General features: G+C 42.3%; 1 protein-coding gene and 1 long non-coding RNA gene across 5 annotated transcripts in view; one reads left to right on the forward strand and one right to left on the reverse strand.

Moving 5' to 3' along the window:
• Positions 1-27,355, forward strand: part of LOC310904516 — a 66,112-nt gene that overhangs the window by 14,371 nt on the left and 24,386 nt on the right. The window contains exons 6-10 of the long non-coding RNA XR_014588407.1: positions 18,956-19,110; positions 20,795-20,943; positions 21,956-22,308; positions 23,507-23,578; positions 26,708-26,790. This is a non-coding gene — a long non-coding RNA (uncharacterized lncRNA). The remainder of the gene's footprint in view (positions 1-18,955; positions 19,111-20,794; positions 20,944-21,955; positions 22,309-23,506; positions 23,579-26,707; positions 26,791-27,355) is intronic.
• Positions 8,736-26,759, reverse strand: GPR55 (G protein-coupled receptor 55). Of its 4 annotated transcripts, XM_083849363.1 has the most exons (4): positions 26,416-26,759; positions 20,776-20,845; positions 14,383-14,615; positions 8,736-11,805 (listed from the first exon to the last, which is right to left on the reverse strand). In XM_083849363.1, the coding sequence occupies exon 4, from the start codon at positions 11,796-11,798 to the stop codon at positions 10,872-10,874; it is 927 nt and encodes a 308-aa protein (XP_083705489.1). In that variant the 5' UTR covers positions 11,799-11,805; positions 14,383-14,615; positions 20,776-20,845; positions 26,416-26,759; the 3' UTR covers positions 8,736-10,871. The 4 variants fall into 4 exon arrangements, with proteins under 4 accessions (XP_083705489.1, XP_083705488.1, XP_083705486.1 ...); XM_083849362.1 differs by lacking the exons at positions 20,776-20,845; positions 26,416-26,759 and adding an exon at positions 15,635-16,147 and having other exon boundaries at positions 14,383-14,612; XM_083849360.1 differs by lacking the exons at positions 20,776-20,845; positions 26,416-26,759 and adding an exon at positions 15,635-16,147.

Below are 27,355 nucleotides of genomic sequence, written 5' to 3' on the forward strand. Positions count from 1 at the left end.
CAGTTTCAAGGCAGTCACGTTGCAGGTGCCTGGCTTTGCAGTGCGATGTAGCTCAGAAAGTCAGAAGCAGAGAGCCGGCGATAGGCGCACTTCTCTGATTTTACGGGAACTGCAACGTGCTGGGCACGCTCATGAAGATGAGGTGCAGTGGCAAATGGAAAACAGATTTGGAAGAAATCGGTGCAGTTATTTTCGGAGCTTTGCACTGTTCCAGCGTTTCTTTTCAACTGTCATAGGAACGGGGAGCGACTCTTGCTTTCATGGGACTGGAGCTATTTGCCTTTGTAGGAGCAGAGACAAGCCCGTGTTCTGTAAGAGGTCTGAAGTGCAGGCATAACCTGAGGTGTTAGGGTCTTGCAAAAGAAATAACGTGCTCCACGTGCATTTATACAATTCTAAGAAGTGCTGAGGAAAATTCCTCAGGCAACATAAACGTGAGCAAGGGGGAAACTAACAGTGGCGTAAAGTTCTGTATTTGTCAATAAACAAGCCAAAGGTTTGAGAAAAACAACAGAACCTTCACTTTCACCAGTAACAGCAGGCAATTAGTAGATCTAATGCAGATACTGACAACGGTGTGTTTCACTGCCGATGCTAATGGCTGCGTGGAGGCTGGCTCTTACCAGGGTAGTCGCGCACGGTCTCCTTTCCAGGGCTCTGATGGCTTCTGCCATAATTATTGGCTGCACCTCTTTCAGTAATGAGTTGATTGGGGCAGCAGAAATGCTTAATAAGCAGCTGTATGGTTTCATCGGCAGGATACAGATATGCGAGTGTCTAACAGAGTAGCTCAGTTATGTGATTCGAGAGCCCAGATGTCCTAGCAGCCCTCTGTCCTCGGGGACGAGAGGCTGGTGCTTGTTGAGGGCAATCCAGATGTTAAAAATGTGAATTGCTCGCTTGAGCTGCCAGAAGCACTTCAGTGACTGCTCAGGGAGCTTCAGCAGTTCCTTGGCACTTCAGCCAGGTGCTTTGCTTGGGGTGGGAGCAGCTGTTTTGCTCTGGGGACACTGGCATATTTACAGTGTGGTAAAATACAGTTCAGAACAGTCTGAGAGGACCCCTAGGAAACTGAAAAGTGATGCTGAACCCTGGAAGTGCTGCAGGAGGCCAAGATTACACCTTAGGTTTATTTCAGCACCTTGTACGGAAGATAAAATATATGATTTTTTTTATATATGACTCATATGACCGGACAGCCTACAACCTTTCTCTGTTCTCTCTTCTAGCTTCAGCTGGAATATCTCATGTGTTTTCTTCAAAGCTGCATTTTTTTTTTTAATTTTATGTCTGTGATCTTGATGTGGCAATCATGTACATCAATGCGGTTGTTTGCAGTTTCTAGAACAGCAGCAGGGTTTTACCCATGCGCTGAACAATGTAAATGTAGCCTTGGGCTGAATGAAGTTTAGTTGTGGAGCAATGTCCCTCGCTTACACACACACAGTTTGCCAGGTTTCAGAAAATATGACAAAAGAAGCAGTAGTCTAGGGCCTCGAAAGGGAGCAGAAAGGAGCAGGAGCATTTTTCCTTTTTATTTATTTTTATTTATTTTATAGCATGGCAATCTGCTTGTCCTTGAGGCTGTTGTACTTCACCGAGTGGAGGCAAAAACCAGCTGATTTTTCACACCTCCCCCAGACCTACTGGCTCACAAGCAGCAGCAGCGGCCTGCCTGTGGCGGTGCCTCTGGGCACGAGGTGGGTGCCGCGGGGCAGGAGCAGGAAGGTGCCACGGGGGCAGCATCTGGCAGCCCAGACGGGAACTCTTGGCCAACTGCGGCAGGTGGGTCCAGGGCTGGGGCCTGAAACGTGGGCTCGCAGAGGGCTTACAGAAGTGGTGAGCTGGGGCGAGGAGGAAGTGAAGAGCAGGACGTGGTTGCTTCTAAACACCTGCCTCTCAGGCGAGCTTTGAGACTTGCCGCAAGGTCTGCAGACGTGCCCTGCCTCCTCGCAGTGCAGCCACTGAAGTTATAAATGAGTAAGCACCACAGCCTTCCATATAGGTAGCGTGTATAAAGGTAACTGGTCACGGTGGTGGAGGTGCCAGATCCTGGGCAAGACTTTTTTTTTTTTTTTTTTCCTGTGAAGTGTGTCAGACAGCATAGCTCAGGCAACATAGATGGCATCCTGGTGTCCAGGAGCAGATTCACTGCAGTGCTGGGCAGCCCGGCTGTGTGCAGCCTGCACAGTCCTGCAGGAGCTGGACTCACTGCTGGGCAGGCGAGTCCTGGCCCTGGCAGAAAGGGTGCTGGGGAAAGCAGTGGCACCTCTGGCCCGCTGGCAAGGCAGGAAATGGCAGTGATTTAAAAATAACAATAAATTAAAATTCCTGCGTGAATTTGGCTCCGGTAATTCCTCTGTCATGCAGTGAGTAATGTCAGCATTTCATTTTATTTTATTGATATTTGAAAGCAAAATGCATGAGAGCAAAACTTCGGCCGGGGCCAAAGGCAATGAAGTTGTGCTGCTCCAGGGCACGGAGTTACCTCGCAGGGCCTGGGGTGCTCGGCTGCTGCCTGTCTGCTCCACCATGTTGCTTCCCATGGTGCTGATGCAAAACGGCGAGCAGTCTGCGCAGCCAAGGGTAATGTCACTTGGCTTCAGACATTCTGACTTCCTCAGATGAAAGATGCTGTAGAGGTGGAACTATTTTTTGCCTGGTGATGTGTGTGCTTCACTGTAGATGCTTGCTCTAGTCTACACGTTGGCCAGATGTTAAAAAGATAGACAGAAGATTGTGTAAACTTGCAACGTCCCTGCCGAGGGGACAAGTTTTATCTCGCTGGAGCTTTCCAGCTAACACTGAAGTAACAGAACTGCAAAAGCTTCTCACACAGCGATATTTTGTGGCATGCGGTTCCTAGGAGTGGTTTTAGATGCAGCTGTCTCTCTTGCAGGCAGAAACTCATTTCAATTACATGTTCAGAAGCGGCACAGGATTCCCTACCTAATATTCTCCACAGCCTGTAAAGTTTCCCAGCTGTAGGAAATGCGCTGTCACACACCTTCACGGCAGAGCTAGTTCCAGCCGCTTTCAGAAGCAGTCACTGCAGCCGAAGGAAGCCCCGGCCCCTGCACACCCCTCCTGGTGTCCCCCCCGTGCTGGTGGCTGCAGGCAGGCCCTTCCCCTGGCAAACGGCAGCAGTCGCAGCTCACCCACTGCAATAGCCACTTTCCGCTGCATATTGCAGCATCCTCTTTTCTTCTTCCTCTGGGCTTTCCTTCCCCTGACAGAGACACTTTCTTATAGGGTTTGTGAAGGAGCTGCTTCACCTTTGGCTGACGGAGCCTTTGAGCTGTTGTCCCCGTGCTCTGCATTTTGGTGGTGCTGGGAGTGCAGCCAGAGCAAAGCTCGTGCATGTGGCCTGTCCTGGTGTTTCTCTACATGCTTAGCAAGCATACCAATTTGATATTTAATCAAACCAGCTTTCCCATCCTTAGTGTTGTGTGACTAACACAGGCAGGCACATTTCTCTTTGATTTGTTCAGGGCAAGCATGTTTCTGCCCCTCTTTGTATTTAATGGTAGTTCCCCTTGGAAAACTGATGTTCCTTTTGGTGCTCGGCAGCCAAGGTCCTATCGTGCCCAAGCGATTTGTGGCTCTGGTGCAGAACAGATCCCTGCAGGCTCTCGTGGCAGCGCAGCACTGCCAGAGTCACCTCGGGAGGCGAGAGGTTTGGACTCAGGGCTGGTGGGCTCTCTGCTCTACGTCTCCTCCTGTGGACTCACCGGCTCCTCAAAGGACATATCTCTGCAGCTCCTCTCCTCGCATTTGGGTGGGAGGACGGAGAGTGTGCCCAAACTTCATAGGAAGGAATTTGTCTAAAATGGAAAATGCTCTGAAAGTGAGGCGAGGGGCGGGGGGAGCCTTCAAAACGATCTTGATGGGAGAGGCAGAAGTCCGTGTACCTTTGAGAACTGTAGCTTCTGTTCCTCTTTTCTCCTCTGCGTGCATTTTGGACAGGCCAAGTTGTGGTGTCGCATGTGTTTGGGGCAGCTTAAGTTGTGGTGCAGGAGACCAAATGAAGTATCACTTAGAAGAGCAGCACACAAAAATGTGAGGTTGAGGAATGCTATCTGTCTGAAGATCAGTTTCAGTCTTCAAACCAGTTTCAACATCATTTTGTGATCTGTAGGCTGCTTTAGACAGGGGGATGGCGTCTCGCTTTGCAGACTTCTGAACACTTCGAGTTACTTGATGGGATAAACTGCTAGAGTGACATGATTTAAGAATATTAGATTTTATTTGTGAGAAGAATGGTGGCTGACTATTCTCACATGGAAAAAGCTCTTCTGGTTTATGTTTTTTTTTTTTTTTTTTAACTAACATATTTTATCTGAATGAAACAATGCTGGAATGCCCCTGTAGGGTGTGTGTCCACCTGTGCCCACCACCGCCTCCTGCTAGGAGGCAGGAGACTGTCCGTGCTTTGCTGTAGGCTTGGATCCTCCCTCAGGTGCCTTCCAGCTTAGCTTGCAAATTGTGGTATCGTGCAGGCAGTTTTTTGAAAGCTGTAAAAATTTTTTTTTTCATGCTAGATCTTATATTTTCTATTAAACCAGCAGAACTCACAGCAAAATTTGTTGTTGTTAAAAATTGTTTAGGCATGTAATTTCAAAGGAACTTTCAGAGCAATAATACTTTTTTAAAAGTCCAATATTATATATACTTTTATAACATTAAAAGTTAGTGAAGTGGCACTGATCTAAAGTTTGGCTCTCAAGTAGGCCTGGGAAATTTAAGATAACGTAATCCACCAGGCAAAGGAACAGGAAAAGTCTGGGGAAAACCAGATGTTCCTTTCCCCCCTTCCCCCCTTTTCCATCTACTTTGATGCTTTATGGTTTTTCAATTGCTGTATGAGTCTACCAAATACAGCTTGGAGGTCACATTCACCATTCAGCAAATGGTAATTATAGGATGTTGGTGGAGTAACCTGACATTGATAAAAATACCCTAAAGGGCCGCGAGCCCTATCCTGTGTTGTGACCACTGGGTTTGGCCCAGCTGGAGATGCTGCTGGAGGTGTCCCCAGGCCCAAGAAGAGCACTGCTGCAAAAGGGTGGGTGCTGAGCCCAGGGGCTGCTGAAGGAGGCATCTTGGATGGGCTCTGCAGGAGATGCTGGCAAACACAGAAAGAGGAGAACTTTCTTTCCTGTCCCTCTGAACTACAGGTAAGAACTGATGGGAGCAGCCTGAGAGTCACATGCGTGAAAGGGGGTGAAAGCAAAGCATTGGTACAGTGGCTCTTTTATTTGATGGTGTTAAGAGCCTTGGTAGAAAAACAGCATTTAGAGTAGTTGTACTGGATGAACTGCTGTCACTGGGAGACGTGAGGGAAATAATAATTATTTCTGAAAAGAAGAAGAGTGGAAAAAAAGGGTCATGTGTTTAGCCAATGGAAGTATGAGCATTAACTGGACATGCAGAGGCTTCCTTATCTTTTATGATATTCTGTTTCCAAGTAAGTCCTTGCATAGGAGTATGCTAATCCATATGAAAGAAATGTAAAAATAGTTTACTTGAGTATTGCCAAACAAATCTAAATGGGATGCCTTTGTCAGCATTGACTTGTTTGCTTGTTGAGGTAGGCAATCCTGGCATTAGTCTCACCAAATCAAACCTTTCTTGGGATTCCAGAACCATGATAGATAGCAGAGGTACCATGTAGGAGCTAAATACTGCCCTGCCCACACGTTAGTCAAGCAACACTGCAGTTCAAAGGATAAATGTCAACCATGGATGGTTAAGAAGGCCTTGTGAAGTCAAAGTGGGCACGATACTTGAGTTTTGTGAGAGTATTAAGAAAATTTGATAGGGTATAGAAGGCAGTGTAATGGGATCCAGTTGCTGGCAGGTAAAACCATAAATTTATTGGGTTAAATGAATTGGAGGGTTTTGTTTTATTTGTTTATTAATTTATTTTGGCTGATACAATTTCCCATTTGGATAGCTTGGTTAGTTTGCCAGGGAGTATATTCTCTTCACTAGTGAGGTTTATATCAGGAGTAAATTCCAATAACCTGTCCTATGATGAGTTAGGTAATTTAAATATTATACCTTTCAAAATTCATTTCAAATTACTGGGCGTTGGGGGTTGTAAGGTCTATTTTTCGTTTTTAACCTGCATTGTATGAGAAATCACCATAGTTGATACCTTGGTTAATTCTGCCTACTATTTGTGAGTGTATCCATTGGGAACTTGACTGGATAAAAACAGAATTGTTTTTTTGTGAATATTCTCACCTGGGTGTTCTGAAAGAAGCTTTTTAAGATTAATTGCATCAACTTCTGTTCAATTCACAGAAGACAGCAGAACTTAAAATGTCATTTTTAAAAGTATTTTTAATGGGTGATTTGATTAGCAAAACACCCATTTTTTCTCTTCCACTAGGACAATGCTTCTTTAACCTTACAGTAAAACTGAGTCCCTGGGAGAAGACCTGGGTATGTGAGGGGATCATATTCAGGTTCTTATCATTTTTCTGTGTATTAGAAATAACAGTGAGAGAGAAGAAATCTCTTCTGTCATGCTGTCTGAAGACTGAAATTGTGAACTTGTGTTTTTAGTCAGGAAGGCTTTTGTTGTTGTTTTTAAAATGTCAAATGTTTTTCAGTTTTATTCATCATCAAAAGTGTTCCGTGCTGTCTCAAGTTGTGATTTTTGTGTTCTTGATTGCTGTTGTCCCTGGTATAAAAATACAACCAACTGGAGGTTCTCCTGAATTAACAGTAAATTTCTTAGAGGAGCCTATATGCAAAATTCTGATTTCAAAAGAAGCGTAGTATTAGCTGGAGGTCAAGGACAGAATTTAAATATATTATTGAAACATAAATTCATCTTGAAACATGGTGAATTGAAAGTGACACCTTCTTACTGAAAAGGTCTGTTCTTCTTGTGCTAGAATATTTGACAACTGTAGTAGCTCTGTAAAACCAGCACAGCTGGGCTTTCTTCCTTCTTTCTCTTCCTTCAGAAATTTCAAGTACGCTTAGACAGGCTGCTCTCATTTACAAATATAACAAGCAAAATTTATACAAATGGAGTTATATATAAAATCACTTCTGGCCAACAAAGTGGCACTGGTGGTGGTAAAAAAGACAGTAGCCCAATCTAATTTCCAGGTTCTGTTCTTTGAGTTTTCTACGGTGCATGGCATAAGCAGACTGAACTTGTTGACCAGTATAGAGGTACATGGTGGGTCCCATCACTCCCTGTTCTTACAGATAATTTTCATAAACAGACCTCTGTTACCTTCACAGAGAAAATGAAATTGATTTCTTTCTGTAAATGGAAGTCTCTCCTTGCCTGCATGTGCTACGTCTCTACCACTGACTGGGCATGAGCGAGCGCTGTCTCTCTAGCCCTGGCAAATCAAACTTCTCCCTGGCCTACATCTATAGGAGTCCTTCCATACTTTTCCTCTGTGGGATCTGCAGACTTATTCCTTTTAAGATAATAAAATTATCTTTTCCAAGTGCTTAGTGACAAATAGGCAGAAGAAGACGGTACTGCTTCATCGTCCTCATGTCAGTTGTCCTAACTTTGTGTGATATGTCACAGTTACTGCTGCATGGTTGTTTTTAGGAAGTTAGTGCATTTCCTCAGTCTTGTGCTGTGCTTTTGACACACAGCTATAGTTGTAGAGCTACTGGCAACCGGTGCCATAGCATTAGCAGCACCGAGAGGCAGCTTTTTGTCTTGGATGGGAAAAAAATAAACTTGTGTTTGCTGAAAGTCAGAGCGGTGGGAAGGGAAGGGACCTCTGGAGCCAGCTTCTTTCTCAAAGCAGGTGTTTCTCCAGCACTAGATTAAGTCTGTTCAGTTATGAACTTTGACTACGTCTTGGAAATGTCTGTGGGTGGTTATCATACAGCTCAGTAGAGAAGCATTGCCCTCTTAATGAAGAAGTTTTTTGAAATACTGAACCTGAATCAAGGGCCTTTACTCCTTTCTGTGTTGCTGGGAACAATGGGCAGCACTTGGCTCCATCACCTCTATCACTACCTTCCAGCATTCTGCATGAAACCAACCCTTGACCTGTGCCCCACACACCCAACCATCCTGCAAAACACCTGCTTGAACATCTCCAGTTTCTTCCCGTCTCTCTTGAATTGGAAAGCCCAGAGCTGGACATCCTATTCCAGTGTAGTCTCATCAGCCTGAATAGAGGATGACGATAACTTTATTGGTTTTGCACTAACCACATTTTTAGTGAGTCCTGGTATCTCTTTTATCATACTTACCGAGAGGGCACCACTGGGTTGTACTGAGCCTGGTGCCCACCATCACCCTTCTGGGAGGACACCTACACCGGCCCTACTTTCCCAGCCTGTGCTGACCCATGGGATTGTCCTACCCCGGGTGCTGTACTTTGGATTTCTCCTTGCTGCACTTCAGGACATTTCTGTTCCCCTGTCCTGCAGTTTTCCTGCAGAGGCTTGTTGGAGCTTATAGGGTCACACTGGAGTGAGGCTCTACCTCTTGCCATCTCAGACACACCACGGATTTAGTGTTGTCCACACTGGAGGAGAAGGTGCGCTCTGTTATCACCCATTGCATGTGTGTGGAAAGCTTTAAATGAGAAAGAAGACCTGTGTTTCACTTTGTACCTTAAAGTGCTGTGTTTTTGCAGTCACAAATTGCACTAATGGCAAAGTAAATTTTCAGATAATTGGCTAGTCATAAAAGAGAGAACTCAATGCATTTTGGAGGAATTATTGTAGGAGATTTGGCAGGGGTATTACCAAGAATTTATGTAGAGGGTTTCCTCAGAATTTTTTTTTAAATAATCTAAACTTCAGGATGGGATTGTCTTTCCTGTTTTTACTTTTTTTTTTCTTTCCTGATTATTTCTGGTAATTCAGTTGTTCTTTGCTACCGTAGTTATGAACCTGAAGTGTTTTCTGAGAAAGAAAATCCCCAACTAAGTCTTGGAGCTGTTTTAAGGAGCAAATAGTTAAAAAAAAAAAAAAAAAAAAAAAGATGGAATTGGGAGATAAGAATCATACACTGCTGTCAGACTGGGGAATTAAAATGTATTTTTATATCATACACTTCATGTATACAGTTTATTAAGTAGAACATGTTCTTTCCAACACACACATTTCATATGCAAAGTAATGTGAAAGCTACAAAACAGGCTAACTCATATTGAAAAGGTTGCAGGTTGCAAGTTCCTGAATGACCGAGGCAGTAGCAAATAATGTTTTGAACACCTACTGTTTTGTAAACCTCTTCCTCCTGCACATCTGCAGATAATGGCAAAAGTGATGACAAAAACCCTTGTGTCTGAGCAAATTTCATGCCTCAGCTGTGTTAATACTTTTAGTACTAACAGGTTTTAAAACACTTCCACATTAAGTCCAGTATTAGGCGTGTACAGCTGTCCACTTGCACCATCAGTCATTTATTCAAGAAATCAATTGACTGAAGATTGTATTTTCAAAACTAACCCCACGTCTTCTTAACTTGCATGAGACAGAAGCTGCTTTCTTTTCACATTTTGAATAAAGTGAACATCTGCCCTAGAATGAAGACCTCATTTCAAGCAATTTTAAACATTTTTACAGCTGTTTTATAACGAGACAAAAATGGGTTTCTTGATGTGAAAGTGCATCTGGGTAAGAGCAGGAGCCATGGCAATATAATGGCACAAGAAATGGCAGGCTTAAATTGCAAGAAGGAAGCCTTTAGTTTCAGCTTAGAGCCAAACTTACAAATGGCCCAAGGGTGGTGATATACCCGAAGGGCTGACTGGGGATGGTTAAGGCACATCCAGAGACATTTTGTGAAATACAAAGCACAGGCTAGGAGGGCTTCCTCGAGGAATGAGAGGCACAGAGTTGATCCAGTCTTTCATCTGTGAGCCAGGAGTACATCAGACAAGTGCTTCCAAACTATATTTCCATGATGCTGTGCTTGCTTCCCTGATTCCTCTTTTCCAATAAAGAAGACAGAAGAATTTCATACGTGTATCTTGTTATATCTTTGGCAGAAATACAGTGATGATCACCTACAGTTCATGTACAACCTTTCACTAAATGCACTATGTGAAGGGATTCTTTTGTTTTTCATGTGCAAAACCAGTTCTGAAATGGCAGGAGAAATTTAAATTTTAAAATTGCAAGAACCATTCTGATTCCTCAGCAAAGATAATCAGAAATGTTTGTTGCTCGTTACTGTTACCCAAGATACAGGGTTGTATACCAGGTAAGCTGTCCTCTGTGGAAAAGCAGGGGCTGCTGTCCTGCGTAACAGCCCCAACTGGTGTATAATGCTTATGGGAGGGGTGGCTCTGTGTTATTGCAGGCCAGCCAAGCTGTCCAAAGCAAATGAGTTCTGACAGAGACCTTCTGTATGGTTAACTGAAGGAAAGAGCAGAGCCGGACTTTGGCCAGATACTTTCCTTTAAACTCTTAGTTACCTTCTAAGTTAGCAAGAAGGTTTTAAATAGCTATTTCTGTGTTTGACTGGCCCTTAGCAAAAAAAGTTTCTGATCACATTGGCAAAAGGAAAACTGTTACAGCTGTGACGAAGGCTGATTTTAAGGGGCATTCCAGTGGTCTGGGTAGTTTTCCTCTGGCAAACCTTTCACATTCAGTAGGTAGCATCAATGCTAATGCTTCTTTTGGCATCACTGTTGCTTTCCTAATGCAGATTCTTTTTTCCAGCATTCTTCCTTTCATCTTAAGGGAAGAAAAATATTCACATTCATGAGAAAAAAAAATGTCCTTCTCAGTCCTGCAGCCTCCTTGCAATGGCCAAGGCGACCTTACTGCTATGTCTAGAATAATGCTGTCAGTGTCCCCCTTGCAAGGCAAGTGGCAGCTAGGGAAGAGGCATTCTTCCACTGCAGGAAGTCCCATCATGTGGCACAAGGCTTAAAGACAGGACATAGTTCAATAATTTTTTTCAGGTGTGTTTTCTCACGAAATTCTCTTACGGCGAAGTAATAGAAGATGGTATCGAGACAGCAGTTCAGGTTGGCAAACATCATTGACACTTGAATGAAGAGGCTGATTTTTTGTTTCAGACTGCAGTCCACTATCACGTGCTGTCTCACCAGGCACTGTAGGCAGATCGCAAGATGGACAGGTGTGAAACACACCAAAAACACCACAAGGTTGATGATAATTACTAGTAAGGAGCCTCTGTCTTCTGCTTTCTTTTTAGCACGGTTTTTGTGATTCAGAAGAATCCAGATGTTTTGGCCAGAGCAGAAAATTATCACTGAGAGTGGGATCAGAAATCCAAAGATCTCCACAGAAACAATATAGGGAATGCTCCAGGCCTGTTTTGACATGTTGTGAAAACAAAGTAATTCATCCTTCTCCTGAAACACATACATTGGGCTGCTGCAAAGCCAAGTTACTGCCCAGATGAAGCAGCAAACCAAGATTGCCCACTTGGGGGATTGGTTAGCCCGACCTTCAAATGGGTGCTTTATGCAGATATATCTGTCAATAGTAATGCAGACAATGATGAAGATACTGCCGTACGTATTGACAAAGTACAGAGACTGGATAAAGGCACACAGGAGTCCAGGTGCTTCTTTAGTAGAGTAGTACAGTTTAAGCGGGAGTGAGAGAAGCAGCAGGATATCTGCAAGTGCGAGATTGATCATGTAGACTGAGGTTTTGGTCTGTCTGCTCCAAAAGCGGCAGAATATGGAGAGGGCTAGGACGTTGAGAGGCAAGCCGAGAATGAAGGTGGGGATGGAGATCCCAAACTGGATGGTGACTGCTAACTTGTCGATGACTTTAAAGTCGCATTCCACACTGTCGTTGGTCATTTCTCCCCTAAACCACACAGAAAACGGGTTGGAAATGTGTGAGTTCCCCAGTTAATGCCTCAATACATCTCGCTACTTCTTTTGTCTAGGTACGAATTGAGTAAGCACATGTTCTAGCTTGTGTTTAACTTTCAGCATTGGTCAATTTGGGGGTTTACAAGTATTTTAATTTGTAGTCGATGATCTCAGATAATCTGGCAAAAGTAGCAAATGAAAGGCATTGCATCTTAATAATACTTCTTTAAAAAGTATAATTTATGTGGAATAAGTATTATCATTCTTTAAAAATATACATATGCTTTAACAAACTATGCCTTAAATGTGTTTTTCATAATCTCTTTAATAGAATCACAAATAATTCTAAATGAAGGACAAAAAATTGGCAGTTAAGGTTTCCAGTCCAGCTCAGCTAACCAAGTAGCTCAAAAGAAATTTTAGGAGTAAGTAAGGGGTTTTTAAGATGAACTTGATCAAGTGAGGATTCTCTCCTTTGGAGGGCAGAAAGTGACAGGTAGCTGATAAGCACTTCCAAATAGAGCTGGATTTTTCTGAAGAAACCAAAAAAACAGTGGTTGAGAGAACTTTTGTTTACATGTCTGAAATACAAAGAGAGAGAAATAGAGAGCAAGAAAATCAGCTAAATACTAACTGAGGAAATGGCCGTGGGCTTTGCCAAATCTTATACCTCTGCTTTCCAGGCAGATGTTGATACTGTGCTGGAGTTCAGAGGTGGGGTGGTTTACAGCAATCAGTGGGGGATAATGGAAATATCTGAAATGGATAATCTGGAAATATCTCTGCATCTGAACAGAGAATGTATTCAGAGCTTAACATGCTTACGTTGGGGAAATAAGATTATTTCCAGCTCAAACTACTGAAAGAACTGGCACATAAAGCTGAACTTCCAACCCAGGAGTTATGGAGTATATTATTGATGTATCTGGAAAAAGATCAGTCTAGCCTATCTGTTGAAGGAAACAGGGGCAAACCTGAATAAAGTCATTCTGTAACTGCTAGGTCAAAGCTTTCTACAGATTTTTAAATAAATAAATAAATAACTGAAAACATGGTAAACTAAATAAGGCTTGGACAGATCTTGCCAGACCATTAACTTCTTTGGTGAAGTGTCTGCTTTTTCAGACATGGAAAAAGCTAAAAGTTGAGGGCACTCACACTTTAGTGAAGTGCACTAGAAATAACAATGGCAATAGAAAAACTGGGGATATTTGAACAAGGGCTGCTAAGTTTGCAAGGAAATGGTTACTAGAAGGCTGGTGAGGACTACAGAGAGGCGAGTAAGGGTTACCAGGGGGATGCACAAATTCAGGCATGCTAGTCCTTGGCAGTGTCTCCCCTGGTGACCCCACTGCAGGCACGAGTGTGACCTGCCGGTAGGATGAAGCAGGGAGGTGCTGTTGATTATGGGGCTAGATCCAGCTGGCACCTCCAGATACCTGAGGAAACAGCAGCTTTCCTCTAACCTCAGGAAACAGCAAAAGGAAATACGATTGTTAGCCGTGGATTTATGTCGGAAATGAGAACAAAAAGAAAACCTTGGTTTGTTAGTCAATCTGAGATTGAGTCAATCCCTTTGAGCCAGCAATGTGAGGGAACTACTGAGAAAATCCTGTGATCATGGTACATGAGAAGTGAGACAACTCTGCTAAAGGTGGAGATGTATCGAAGCCATGTATACCGGGGAATGTCAGAGAGAGAGGCTGCTGTCACCTGGGGCCAGAACAGGTAAGCGGAGATAGGGGTGTCATGCTGCTGTGCGAGCATGTGTCTCCTGTGAGCTGGAGAACCCATTTAGCTGGGGAAAAATCTGATGACATGAAACATTTTGGGGGAGTGACAACACCTGTTGATCCAACACTTCATGTGCTACATAAATATACCAGAAAATTGTTCGTGGTGTCTCTTAAAAGTATGAGTTTTGATTCTACTCCTACCAGGTTTCTGTCTCACCGAATGCTTTTTCTTTAGAATTCATTAGTACAAAAGTACAGATAGCATTGCTCTCGAAAATGGTTAGTTTCAGGAAGATGTTAGCCAGCCTTTAAAGTGGTAATTTCAAGTATCTACCTGGAGTTCCTGATTCTCAAAAGCTTGATATTTTTAATCCTTTCGCCCACCTCATACTCAAATTTCATGTTATGAGTAAGCCAAGAGAATCGTTTGAAAACTATCCGTGTGAAGTAATACGTCTGCCCAAGGTTATCTGAATAATCATTTTCATTGACAGCTTGCAGTCATTTAATAAGCATCATCTTTATCATATTGACCAAATTATTAACAAAAATACCGAACCTGAAAGATACTGGACTGTACTTCACACATCTTTCCTGTACAACAGACTGATTAAGTCCTCAGTGGGTACCGGCATGTTGCTTACTCATTCTGTAGAAGTTTCATACAGATTATGTTTCCTTCATCTGCTTATGAGAATTTCTTTAGAGATAGTGTTTGAAGCCTGCTTCCCCCTCCCACACCGTCCCCCAGTGCTGTCTGTCTGTGACAGAAGAAAGTCAAATTACTTCAATTTCAGTTATTCTCAGACAAATCTGTGTGAATCGATACTTACTGCTGAGTTGTCTTCTGGGTGCTTGCAACAGATTCTTCAGTGCGTGATTCAAATATTTTTCCAAATACTGAAGGCAGCCTTAGTGATCTACCATTTCCCAGCTTCTCCCTTTCCACCTTTTTAAGAGACAGGCAGCGTGTTTCTCTTTTCCAGTCTTCCGAAGAAAACTCCTCTGTCCTCCAAGAGCTTCCTGAAGAAATTGCCTGCAGCTCTAGGATTGTTTCAGACAGCTTCTAGAAGTCAAAAGATAATGTTAGAGTAGAGCCTGTGCTTAGCACTGCTAAAGGAAGGGAGTGTTAGCTGGTGCAGACCCAGTGCCGTCACTGCGCCGTTTGTTCTCAATTCTTCCTATCAAGTGAGGATTTTGCACTTCTTACAGACTAGTTAAAAATTAATGGTTTACCAACGAGCAGAAGCTAGTGGTTAAGCTAGCAGCAAATGTACTGACCTAGGAAATGGAATACCAAGATTTTATAGTATCAGCTTTGCTGAATTTTGTGCAACACAGCGGGCTGCATGAGTCGTTTTCTTTTTGTAGCTCAGATCTGAGTTCGTCTCGCTCCAGCCTGGGATTCCCACAAATCTCGATGGTAGTACAAGTTGAGAATGATGGATTAAGTATATGGTTATCCTGGAGAGCTTCATTGGCAGGAACATCCTCATCATAAAATCTATAATTTACTCTAAGTGTAGGTGTAGCTTTAATAATAAGGAAATGTTAATCGTATGACAGAACACAGCAAACCAATCATTTTTAATCTAGCTACAATACAAAAGAGAAATGAGGAAAAATCAGGTCACAGCTTCAAGCAGGGACTTTTACAGCATTTACCATAATTACCCTTCTAATTGATTCAAACCAAGTAATGTCACTGCTATGACACAGACTTTGTTTCTGTCTTCTACATTAGTATTCATGTTATATATAAATTATTCTTTTATGGTTGCTCAGGAGAAGACTAAGATGGCTGGGTGCAATAAAAAGTAGTCATTCCCACGTCTGCTATATATTTCATCTGTAGCTGGGTAATTTCTTACCATTTTATACTAAGATTTTGGTTGCAACAAAATATACTAATGCTTATCAGTAAAGCTAAAAATCTTTCTTTCTGCTCTAAGACAAATAACACTACGTTTGATCTTAACTTTTGATCTTTATAATAAATATTTATCAGACTAGATTAAAAATAGTGCTCTACAGTCTGTGCTACTGTTTGCTTACTGCTATAAATTAAAATATGAATTATTTTACCTGAACCCTAGCAAGGAGATCAGCAGCATTGCTTCAGTCCAGGTTGTTGTACAGAGCATGACAGCATCTGCTTATAGACCATACCCAGAGACTCTGTAGATGGCATAACCACATCCTTCTTTTCTTCTCTTTTTTTTTTTTTTTCCTATTTCAAAACACACTGCCTTGTGTTTCTTCATACAGACGAGCAAAGGTGAGAGAGTGTAGAGGTTTTACTCCTCAACTGTTTCCAGTCACTAGCCCATATGTGGGTGTGTGTGGGCAGTTTGTCTCTGAAGCCAGATTTGGTTTCGGACTAGCCTTTATCTGGTGTGAAGCAGCTGAGAGCTTTTATGGGTTTGTGGTGGCAACCTCTGAACTGCAGATTATTTCTTGTGCTGGAGGAGACATGGAGTGAAAAGTTGTAGGGAAGACCATCATAGAAATAGGGCTTCTTCCCCCAGTTTCTGTACATTTTGCATAGTGGAGATCAGTAGTTCTGTACTCAGATGATTGTGAAAGATTCAGCTACTTACACACACAGATTCACAGATTCACAGATTTCTCTAGGTTGGAAGAGACCTCAAGATCATCGAGTCCAACCTCCGACCTAACACTAAGTACTCCACTAAACCATATCCCTAAGCTCTACACACGCAGCTGTTAAACTATTTAAAGGGCCTGTGCTAGTTTTAGCCAATTCTGGTGTTTCATTCATGGTCGGGAGTTGACAAACAAATGCTTATTGGTAAGAGGAGTGAGGTATACAGAGCACTAAACTAGTGACTTATATGCGGGTCACATAGTGGACAGGAAACATTTTTCTTAAAATGTGCTGCCCCTTGAGCCCACAAGACACATGGAGCTCCCCAGGCTTTTCCAGCAGCAGCACTTTCCTAATGGAGCCCGAAGATCTTCCTCTGCTTTGGGGAGAGGTAATTGTGTTTGCAAAGAGTGAACAGCAGGAATATGGGAGTGTTAATCCATTGCTGCTTTCAGGAGACGGTGCACAAGGGCGGAGCACTCCAAAGGACACAAAGCTGCCGGTCTCCTCAGCTCCTGGCCAAATGTCATCTGGGGGGGACTGGTGTCAAATGGATGTTCATGGTTACATAAAGTGAAATAACTTACTCGAAAAAAAAGTTTATTGTTCGATGATAAAATGACATTCTCTGAAATAATAATTCTATCTCCATGCAATAAAACTGACCCACTAAATACAGAGTTATATACATATATATATATCATATGGATGCTTCATATGTATGAGTGCAAGTAGTCTACTTCTGGACCTCCTGTGGTTGGAGTGTGAAATTCACCTGGAATTGCTGAGAGCCACTCTTCTGAGTTGTGATAAAAACTGGCTGCTCTTTTACCTTACACACTGCAATCCTTTGTTGAGACAGCAAATATAGGAAAAAAATAGCTCTAAGTAGCTCTAGGTGACATTTTTCAGATTGCCACCTGGCTTTGGAGGTAATTTAATCTTTATAGGAAAGCTCTGCTCTTCCCACAGGAATAGTAGCACTAGCAGGACTTGGAGAGAAAAAAAAAAAGGAATTTCTTAACACTCTTTTTCTACCTGTCTCATTTGAAAATGAGATTTGAAGCCAAAAAAAGTAGAACTCAAACAAAGCTTGGGTTAACCTTGTAACAAAATCACGTGGCAGAGGAAATGAAGCCAGCATGATTCATAACATTTGGGAAATGGGTTATAGAACTGGAAGGTCTGCAGGGCTTTACAACTTCTGTCTTCTCAGAGCTGTGGGGTAGCTGTGAGTCTCAGCAACAGCTTGTAATGAATCTGGAAGCATGAAAAGAAATCTGAGTGCAACTCGATATTAAAAATGCGCTTTGATACTTAGTGCTGCCTTCACTCTCAGGACTGGGTTCATTCCTAATGGCTCTGTGAACTTCCCATTTGGTGTCACTTGGAGAAGCAGAGCTAAAAAATCAGCATTTCTGCACACATCAACCACACGTTTGCTAAGCTGGCAGTTTGCTTGTGATATGTGTGGGTTCATCGCTTGTATGTAAGCATTTAATTTGGTGGTAGGCAGATAAATTATGCTTTTGCAGACTGGCTCTTCACTGTTTTGAATTAGGACAGCTTCAATCTAGAGCATGTTTAATGAGGGCAAGTTATGAATGACTCACTCCCACACCTGCGGACAGATTATCAGCTAAGAAATTAGAGCCCATTTCCCCTTCTCTTTGGTGGCTGCTTTTGTAATTTTTCCCAACAGGTGCTATACATGAACATGCTCAGCAGGGAATATTTTTGTGAGCCCTTTGTGTTCAAAGTGCCTTTATCACACAGCCCTCCTGCTTACTAAATGCTGAATTCCAGAGACCCAGGCAGCTACAGGGCTCTGAGGTTTTTGATGGAAAGGAGATGGGAGGGTATTGTTTGTTTCAATTCTTTTTTTCTTTTTTTTTTAAATTAACCGCATAAATGTGGTAGAGGTGTATTGCTTGTCCTGCCTAGAGACAACAGTCTTGTCAAGCTTATCATTTCGCCATTATTGCCTTCCAGCTAGCAAACAAATAGTGGTTGGTGGGAAAAAGAAGAACCTAAAGAAAAGTCTGCGTAACTAAAAGGAAGTATATGAGAAAAAACTTACAAAGCTTATGGCAAAAATAAGTTTTTTTTTTTTTTTGGTAGAGACTGATGAGTTTTTTCCATGTTTCTCTAGGTGCAAGTGCTGCTCTTGCTAAGCCAGGCAGTACCTGTCATTTCAAGGAATCAAAGACTGTTTCAGAGGAAACTTGTTCATACGGTGCAAAACCATGTTAATTACATGCATTACAGCAGCTTGAATTCTGCCGTTCTTTTTTAGTGAAAAATATATCAAAACAGCTTTGCAGTTCAGCTTTCATAAATGTCTAAAATATGTGTTTACTTGTATTTAATGGCCAGAATGGATTGAGCTGGGTTTCAGATCTAGAATTAATATGCTCCAGTGCAAATTAATCAAATTTCAAAGGTGGGGTCTGACATATTTCTGTGCCACTCTAAAAGCATGTGTGACTTTCTGTTCTCCCAGGCAGCTATAAAACATAGACTTACAGATAGATTCTATAAAACATAGACTTGGTCATCTAGAGCAAAAAGACTCTGGAAAAGATATTGCCCAGTGAAGAGCTAGGAGGTGAGTGGAAAACGTCCTTCATTCTTGTGAAGAAATAGAAGGCTCATCAGCCCATACCTGAGCCTAAGTCTACCCCAAAGTTACCTTCAGTATTGTGCCGTGACTGGTGTCTGACATTTTGGTGTGTTTTTAAAGGTTTCAAAAACTGTATGGACAAACTGAGTTAAGCTAACAAGTTGTCTTGTTCTAGGCAGGCTACCGCCGCTTCTTGTTACCACAAAACGCTGTGATGTTCTAACTCCAGCTAATCAGCACACTCACGGAAAGGAGGACTACCCAAAGAGCCAGCGATGATGTCTCCTACCCAGAAGATATACCTTGATGTTTCTTCTCTCTAAAGAGCAGGTAAATTAAGGAACAAAATCAATTTTCCATAGCGACCTAGAAATTGTTCTTTGTACTTGGATTGGAACACGGTATTTTCTTTATCTGGAGGCCTTTTGCTTCACACTAGTGCTCATCACTCTTTCTCTGACCTTCATAATCATTCAAAGTCTGGCTCACAGTAAGTTATCTTAATTGCACTGTTGGGAACTTTAGATGGAGGTTATGTGGCCTCATGTGGCCACTTTTCTGCAGCAAGTGCAGGAAACTGAAAAACTGGAAATCAGGAAGCCTGGCAACTGTTCTTTTATGGGGAGCAGCCACTTTCAGCCTCTGCAAGATGAGACAGAGACTTTTGCTGGCAATAAATGCGGTTGTTCTTGGAGCTGGCCAGCTACTAGTATAGATTTGTTCCTGACTTCATTTAAGAAACCTTACAAAGAAGGTATTGCATCTTGAAAGGAAAGGAACTGGTCAGCCTGGTGAGCTGTCAGTCAGTGAGCTGTCAGTCGTATACTGGAATGGTTGGCTGAGCAGAACTACAGGAGTAATATTTTTGAGGTAAAAAGAATATCTTCAGCTGTATCTGATACAGAAATTCACCAACAGGACACCAAGCACACAGGATAGCATTTTCCTCATAACTTTAAAGGCCTACAGTCCACAGCTGAGGGACAGAGCAGCTTGCACCTGTCCAAAACACTTCTGGTTGTGGACATACCAGTAAGCTATAACTTTTCTTGGGTGTTCATAGCTAGGGGTAGCCAGCCAAGCTGCGAGCTTAGCTTTAGTGAAATTGTGTCAAAATAAACACAGAGCTTCCTGCACGAATGTGCTTTGCAGTCTGCTCCAGCGAGACTCACCAGCATTTTGTTTAATGATATGCCATGCTCACTGAACAGTGGCACTACCAGAGGAAATGGTAGGTGCATGCAAAACTGGGGTTTCAAAGGAAGCTGATGGCTAATTTCACAATCATCCAGTAAAGAAAAAAAAAAAAAAAAAGCTAATAGTTATCACCAGTGTGGACACAAATCTGGCACCAGAGAAGGTAGACCACACAGCTCCTTAACAGGCCTCTGAGCATTCAGGCTCCCATTGGCTATGATGCCATACTACAGTGAAATAGGATGCTTCTCCTGGCTGGCAGCATGTGGTTATTACACATTATTCTTTTTCCTCACTCAGAGATTGATCAGATCAGAGAGTCATGCTATGTTCACTAGTCTACGTCATATAACACAATATTCTGATAAATGGTGTATAGATATTTTTTTTTCCTTAGAGAACCTAAGGAACCATTTTCTTCTCACCCCTTGCATTGCATTTAGTGATGAAACACATAGCAAAAAAAATATTTTCTTTGCATTTCCATTATTATTATTTCCACTGTTGACCGGAACATCACCTGGTGGAAGTCAACAACCGTTGCTGCAGTTGGGCACAGAGGGATGCCAGTGAAGGAAAGCAGCAGCAGCTATGCTGCACCCTCCTGCCTTGCACAGTCATTCCTGTACCTTCAAGCAGAGGGCCCCACAAGAAGGGGTAGGAGCTACCTTGTCTGCAGTGTTTATGCACTCTCAGTTCTATGACTTCCTGAAATACATATTTCTATTGAATGGCTTGGACTGAAAAAGTGCTGACTTGTATGGAAACTGCATTTTTTTCTGTTTTCTGTAACCTTACCTTATCCGTATCTCCTCAGCGCAGAGAGTGGCATTTCAAGACCTGAAGTCCTAGACACCCAAGTCTGTAACTGCAATGGATTAGAGTCAAATGAAAATCACAGGTTGGCCAAAAAGCAACATTTCTCAGAATGGAGATGTGCCCTGGATGATTGCAGGTGTAGTGAAGGTTGCTATTTTTACATTTCTGAACCTTTTTGCAAGGGTTCCACTTGGGCATTTTGTGCTTCACCATCCTAGAAGTATACAAATGCTTATTGCCAGCAAGCTACAGCTCAAGGACAGGGTTAAAGTTGTGGTAGCAGGTTTTGCAGAATTTGATGGAAAGGGGCAGGAGCATTGCTGCCTGAAGGTGGCTCAGATCCCCCTCTCCTCTCCCTGGGTTCACCTCAAATCTGGAGGGGGCAGAGAGTCAAGTGCTTCTTTTAGGGTCTCAGATATAGTTCTCATGTTTTCAAAAGCACCAACCAGAATCACTCAATGCTGTAGAAGAGTGGGACCTAATGAAAGCCCTGGCCCAAGGCAATGACCAGTTGCTGTTATCTCAGCAGCACTGCAAAGTGTGTGTTTGTGTGTGTGTGCGCCATTCGCATTGTTTACCACCTCCCTTGTCCAGAATGAAAGGGATGTATGAGAGCATGAGATATCAAGTTTGTGACTAATAGAACTGATACTGATCTCTTAGCAGTGATGACATAGCAGATTGAGACCCATCTCAGGCGTTCAAGAGCATGAACATGAAAATTAGCCTTCTTCTTTGTTATCACTTGGCTGAAGAAGCCTTATGGCTTCAAGCTGAACAGCAAGTGGAGGAAACAGAAGCCAAAAATACCATTCTTCTAACAGTAATCCAGGAAACCTGTCACTAAAGTAATGCGAAACTATTTAATAGGAGCGCTTTCATCTGCCTTGTACCTGTGTGACATGAAAGTCTAAAATACTTTATAGCTAGAAAATGGATGGTTATCTCTTTTCTTCTGAGGCAATGCCACTGAAAGGAACTAGCTGGCTGATTTCAGCAAAAGAGCACTAGATTAAATAGATATTATTATACTTTGAAGATCATCACTCAAACTATCTGCATCAAAATGCATTTAGATCATTGCAGAATATGTTGCCTCCATTACACTTAAAATATTATTCCGTGTTATAAATGTCTCTGTTGTTGTACTCTGTTTAAGGCAATTTGGTCACTGTATCAGAAGGTTTGTGAAGGTCGAAAGCTGCTGATGTAGAGCAAGTGCAAATGTGAAGCCACCGCTTGCAGCCTCTATCATCTCAAAACCCCCAACTCATTTTCCAAGGCGTTGCGATGTGTGTAGCTAGGTGGAAGCATCAAAGCCCATTGCCCCTGAGCACATTTGCTCACAACGTTCCCATCCTGCCTTGGCACTGCCCTGTGGACATGTGAAATTCCTCAGCTACAAGAGAAAGAAGAAGCAGGTGGCTCTCCACACAGCACACCTTGTGTGTTCATCTGCTGCTTGCTTGATGGACAAAAATGCCTATGAAAGAAGCAGGCAGTAAATAAGAGGTAAATTATTTTCTCCAAAAACTCAGTGGGTCTTAAGTGACAATTATTCTGGCACTCTGTGGGAGGAAAAAAAAGTAAAAATGAAATGATACAAAATATTTCATTAATGTGTCATCTTTGCATTCTGGATATTTCCCATTTTAACTTATGTGTTGCCAAGTTGCCACTGCACTTTTATTGTTTTCAGACCAGTGTGTGTTAAACTGTGCTCTGATGTCTGACTGAGCATGCCTTAAAGGACTGCAAAGAAGGGAGACCTGTTCTGGCACCTCGCAGTATAGCTAAAGTGAATGTCACTGTCCCAGGGACAAGGGTGTTTGAGACGTGAGCTGGGTCTTGTTTTTCATACTGGTATTGTCTCACACAGACAATGGCAATTAGCGTGTCCATGGCTCACATGTTGGCTTAGCTTGGTGCTTTTCTTGAAGTTTCTGCACAAATTGCTTTGTTGCGACCAGAGTGCACTGTCAGGGTGCGTTTGTCAGTGCAGACTCTCCAGTCTGTGCTGCCTCCTCTTGTCACTTAGATCTACAGGTATGAGAAAGAAAATGTCAACCCTGCTGCTGCCATAATCGATCTGAGAGATGCATCATCACTCTGCGATCTCTCTGGCAGAGTCCTGGCTTTAATCACTGAGTTACTTAATGTGGAGATGCAGGGAGTGCTGCTGAGAAATAGAAAGTGTCCATGAAGAGCTAGTCAGACATGAAAAAAAGAAGAAAGTTTAAGAAAATGCTTACAGGTTTTCCTGCATTTACTTGAAAGACAGGTAGTTTTGGGTGGTTGCCTGTGTTGGTAGCAGAAACTGTACCCAACAGTGCCATCTTGGGGTAGTTTGTGTCTATAAGCTGAACAAGAGTCATCACAATGGGACGTGACTTTGCCTTTGTGTGGTTCTCCTTTTCTCCCCAGATGTATATTTACACACAGCAATATAGGGGTGTGTGTGTGTGTGTATCAATGCTGTAATTACTTATTAATGGTAGTAACTGTGTTGTGCACGCAGGTTGCATGCACATTTACTTTATGGACCTTATATTGATCTCATCTCCTCATCTGCCCTAGTTCACTGTTCTTTAATAAGTTTGCTAGTCTTTGATAGAGAAAGTTCTGGAAAAAAATGGCTCTTTGGGAAAACACGTATTTGTTTGTTCTCCCATGGAAAGGGCAACAGAGCGAACTTCCTTATTTATTCCAGCACGGAAGGGGTTTCACTCTGAAAAGATCTGGCTCTCCTTGAATCTGGGATCTGAAGAGGACAGCAATGGAGGTAACTTCAGTAAGCTGTAGCTCATTTCTTCTTTTCCGTATGCAACTAGCTATTTGTCCTTGCTATCAGACACGAGTAGTATGTAAAATATAACTGGTGGGCCTTGGTCTCAGGGGAGCTAGATACTTATTTCCTTCTGATTTGTAACGTTAGTGTAGCTGAGTTGATATGTTGTCTTTGTTCTGGCTGCCTGCCACTGACGAGTGTTTTACACACAAGTTAGTGCGAACAAATGGCTTCAGAAGTAAAACTGCACTTCATTTGAGTATAATCATGCCACTTACAATGATCATCTTCCAGCTTTCTGCTGCAAACCAAGTGCTAGAGATTTAGTTGAAATTCTGAAAATGTCTGTTCCCTTTAGCACGGTTGCATTCCTATAAATAGCGTGTGTAGAAAAACCTCATAACATGAAAGGGATCAAGAAGGTAATTTGCAGGAAAGTGAAAAACCTCAAACAAATGAGGAGAACTTCTCACATTATCCAATGATAGAATGGCAGAAACTATCACACAGTCAGACAGTTGGTTTTTTTTTTTTTTTTTTTGAAAAGAGTGCAAAGCTAAGCAAAAAAAAAAAATCTTAGGGGAAAAAATTTGGCAAGTAATTTCACCAGGTGACTGAAATATTCACCTGAGATGACAACTTTTGCATTTCTGTGAACACAATCGGCTGTGGGTCTGATGAGCAGTCTCTGAAAGACCCAGCAACTATCTGAAGCCCATGGTGATCCAGCTTGCCTGCTGGTCTCTCCCGTGGGAGGATTGCTAAAACCAGGGTGGTTCTGAGGTGACCAAGATACTTGGGAAAGTAGGCCAAGAATGTAATTGTATTGCTGCCTTGAAGTCTTGTGCTTTTGGACTCCTTGCTGACCCCAGGGGTTTACATAAATGCACCATGAGTGACATATTTTGGTCTTGGGTAAAAGGGTCTTCAGATTCTTAGGGTGGTACTTGATGGACCAGCACTCATCAGCCATCACTGTAGTCAAGGCAAGTCAGACAGCTGGAAAACGCAATCTCCAGCATTGCTGATGTGATGCTGGAATTCCCTTTTCTAGGTAGAGGAAGATGTTCCTTTGCAAACCACTTCACTGAGCCTAAACCTACAGCTAGATTCGTTTTGCAGCACCCAGATATGCAATGGCAACTGGGCAGATATGCAGATATTTCTCCAACTCCACCTTAAATCTGCAGTACTCCTCAACACTAGTGCCAAGCACGACAAGCCTTTGCACCCCAGAAAACAACCTGAGAGTCATCTCCCAGCTTGAAGGAGCAAGGCTTCCCTGAGATGCCTGCAGCAAGTGAGACAGGGGGCTTGCAGCCAGCTGGAGTCCAGACACAGCTCAGGGCTAGACCCTCTGCTCCTGTGGAACAAAGCTGCAGAGGGCAGTTTTGGCACAGGGGACTTGTTAATCAGTCGCTGATTAAAGATAAGAGCGCAAATTGGTCATCACTTTAGCCTTGACAGAGTTTTCCTGGTGAAATGGGAGCCACCTGAGAGGCCCTGGGGTGCCCAGTTGTGACAATACACTGTACCTGTGTGAAGCTTGTCATTCCCCATTGTTCAACACACAAGTTTTAAACTGAAGTTAATTTAACACCAAACTCTGTTGCCTCACAGCTTTGGTATGAAAAAGGCAGCAGTACTGCTTGCGTTTGCACAAATCACAGTACAGCATCTGCTGTGTCTCTCTGATCTCATGCAGTGGCGGGTAGAAATGCTGAGCTTTTGCCACCTGTGGGAAGGGGCTTTACCCTTCCCCTGCCTCTCACGCATCTCTGAGAGCTTGCAGTCAAGAAATCAGTGCATAAAAGAACAAATGTAACGAATATGTGAAAAAGCAGTAGTATTTTCAGATTTTTCTGTAGTCTGTCTACTAATAGGGGCTAGAATAATTTATAAGACTGCAAAGCAAATGAATGTAGTTAATGAATGTATGAGCATACTGTTTTATAACAATATTTCCTTATGTTGCTATGTGTTATGAAAATTACTTTCTCTGTTTGCAGCTTCCTAATATAAGTATTTCAAATGGTGTTGACAAGTTGGATAAAAGGTTTGGGAAAGACAGAACATAACGGAGCATAAAGATGTATGCATAGTTTTACACATATGATCTGGGTCTTAGAGTATCTTGGAAATTGACTATGACTGGAAATGAAATGGAGTGTTATGTAGAAAAAAAATCCACATGATTATGGAACATACAGTTTTTGAAGGTTTTAGAGAACTATATTCAGTCTTGGGTCACTCTCACAAAAAAAAAAAAAAAAAGAAAAAAGCAGCCCAATTCAGGAGAAAGTCTGAAAAACAGGAGCAAATACAGTGAGTTACTTCTGAAATGCAGAAGTACCTGGGTGTACTTACGGCACAAATGTTGAAGTGTGGAGGGCATAAATAGGTCTTCAAATACATAAATGGCAGCTATTAAGATGAAAGGAATAAACAGTTTGCTACATCCACTGCAGATGGGAAAAGAAATAATGGCTTTATACTGCAGCTGGAAATACTCTGCTTAGAAATTAAAATAAACCCTTTCAGTTGAAGATAGCTGAACAGTAGAAACACCGCTTGCTGTGAGGTATTAGTGAAAGTAGGTTAGACTAACTTCTGCTCATTATAACATGAGAATACTTGAGCTGGCCTTTCCTTAGATGGTCTCTTCCTACCTTTTTCTGCAAGTCTATGCTTTCACATACAAAAGACTGGGTTGAATTAGAGGTATTTCCCTGCATACTGTGACAGCTGCACGTTGAGGGGTGCAGAGAAGACCCTAACTATTAGACACTGAGTGGAAATCAATGTAATCCCAGAGCAGCATCAACTCTTACCTTGGTACGAGTCCTCCTTATTTTCTGCAAGTTGGCAATGGCCTTTTACCAGGTGATGTAATCACAGGTTTACTTTATACTGCAATAATTTATAATTTAGCACCGATTTGCTCCCTCATCTCAGCCTTGGCTACAGCTGACTGGAAGTCAGCAGTCAGTCCCTCCTCCCAATATACTTTATAAAAAGAAACCCAGTATCAGAGGGCTCCAAAAAAAATTTTAAAAAAAGGGGGGTGTGGGCGGGGGCGTGGAAAGAAGGCTGCGGCAATGAATTAATGTCAGTTTTCTTCAGATACGTCTTTACAATGTGTCATCTGTGGATGAAAGTGTGCTCCACTGAAGCAGTCCTTTCTGAGCTACTGACTGGAAATTGAGGTAAAGGAGCCTGTATCTTATTTTTATGTTATAATTTTAAAGAGTTGGTTACAGGGCATTAGCTCTAACTTTCACTGATAATTCTGCCTGGTTAAAAAGAAAAGGTAATATCCACTGCATGGAGCTTTTTCTGGTTGAAAAGAAAATAAAAGATAATCACAGAATGGTTTGGGTTGGAAGGGACCTTAAAGATCATCTAATTCCAACAATGAATTGAATGAACAGTCGTTTGATATCATTTTGTATTATTTAACTACTGTTTAAACATCTGTAAGTATATTATTCCACTGTGAAAAGCACGACTGCTGTAAAAGGTGAGGGTAGAAATACCATGCAGCTACTGTAGGTATAGATGGCAAACCTGAGGCTTGCTCCTTATTGTTGACTAAGTCACTCTTCTGTGGTTTGTCCATATTTCATCTAGCATAGATAATAATCTAGTCAATAGTTGCAAACAAAGGTACCTGCTTAACAGTAAAAGAAACACGTAAATTTTACTGTTTAGGAGAACCACTTAGGATAAACACTGTGATTCTACTCTGTCGTACTGAATTTTAATGAATTT

The sequence above is a fragment of the Anser anser genome (assembly GCF_964211835.1).
Source record: "Anser anser genome assembly, chromosome: 9".
Lineage (NCBI taxonomy): Eukaryota > Metazoa > Chordata > Aves > Anseriformes > Anatidae > Anser > Anser anser.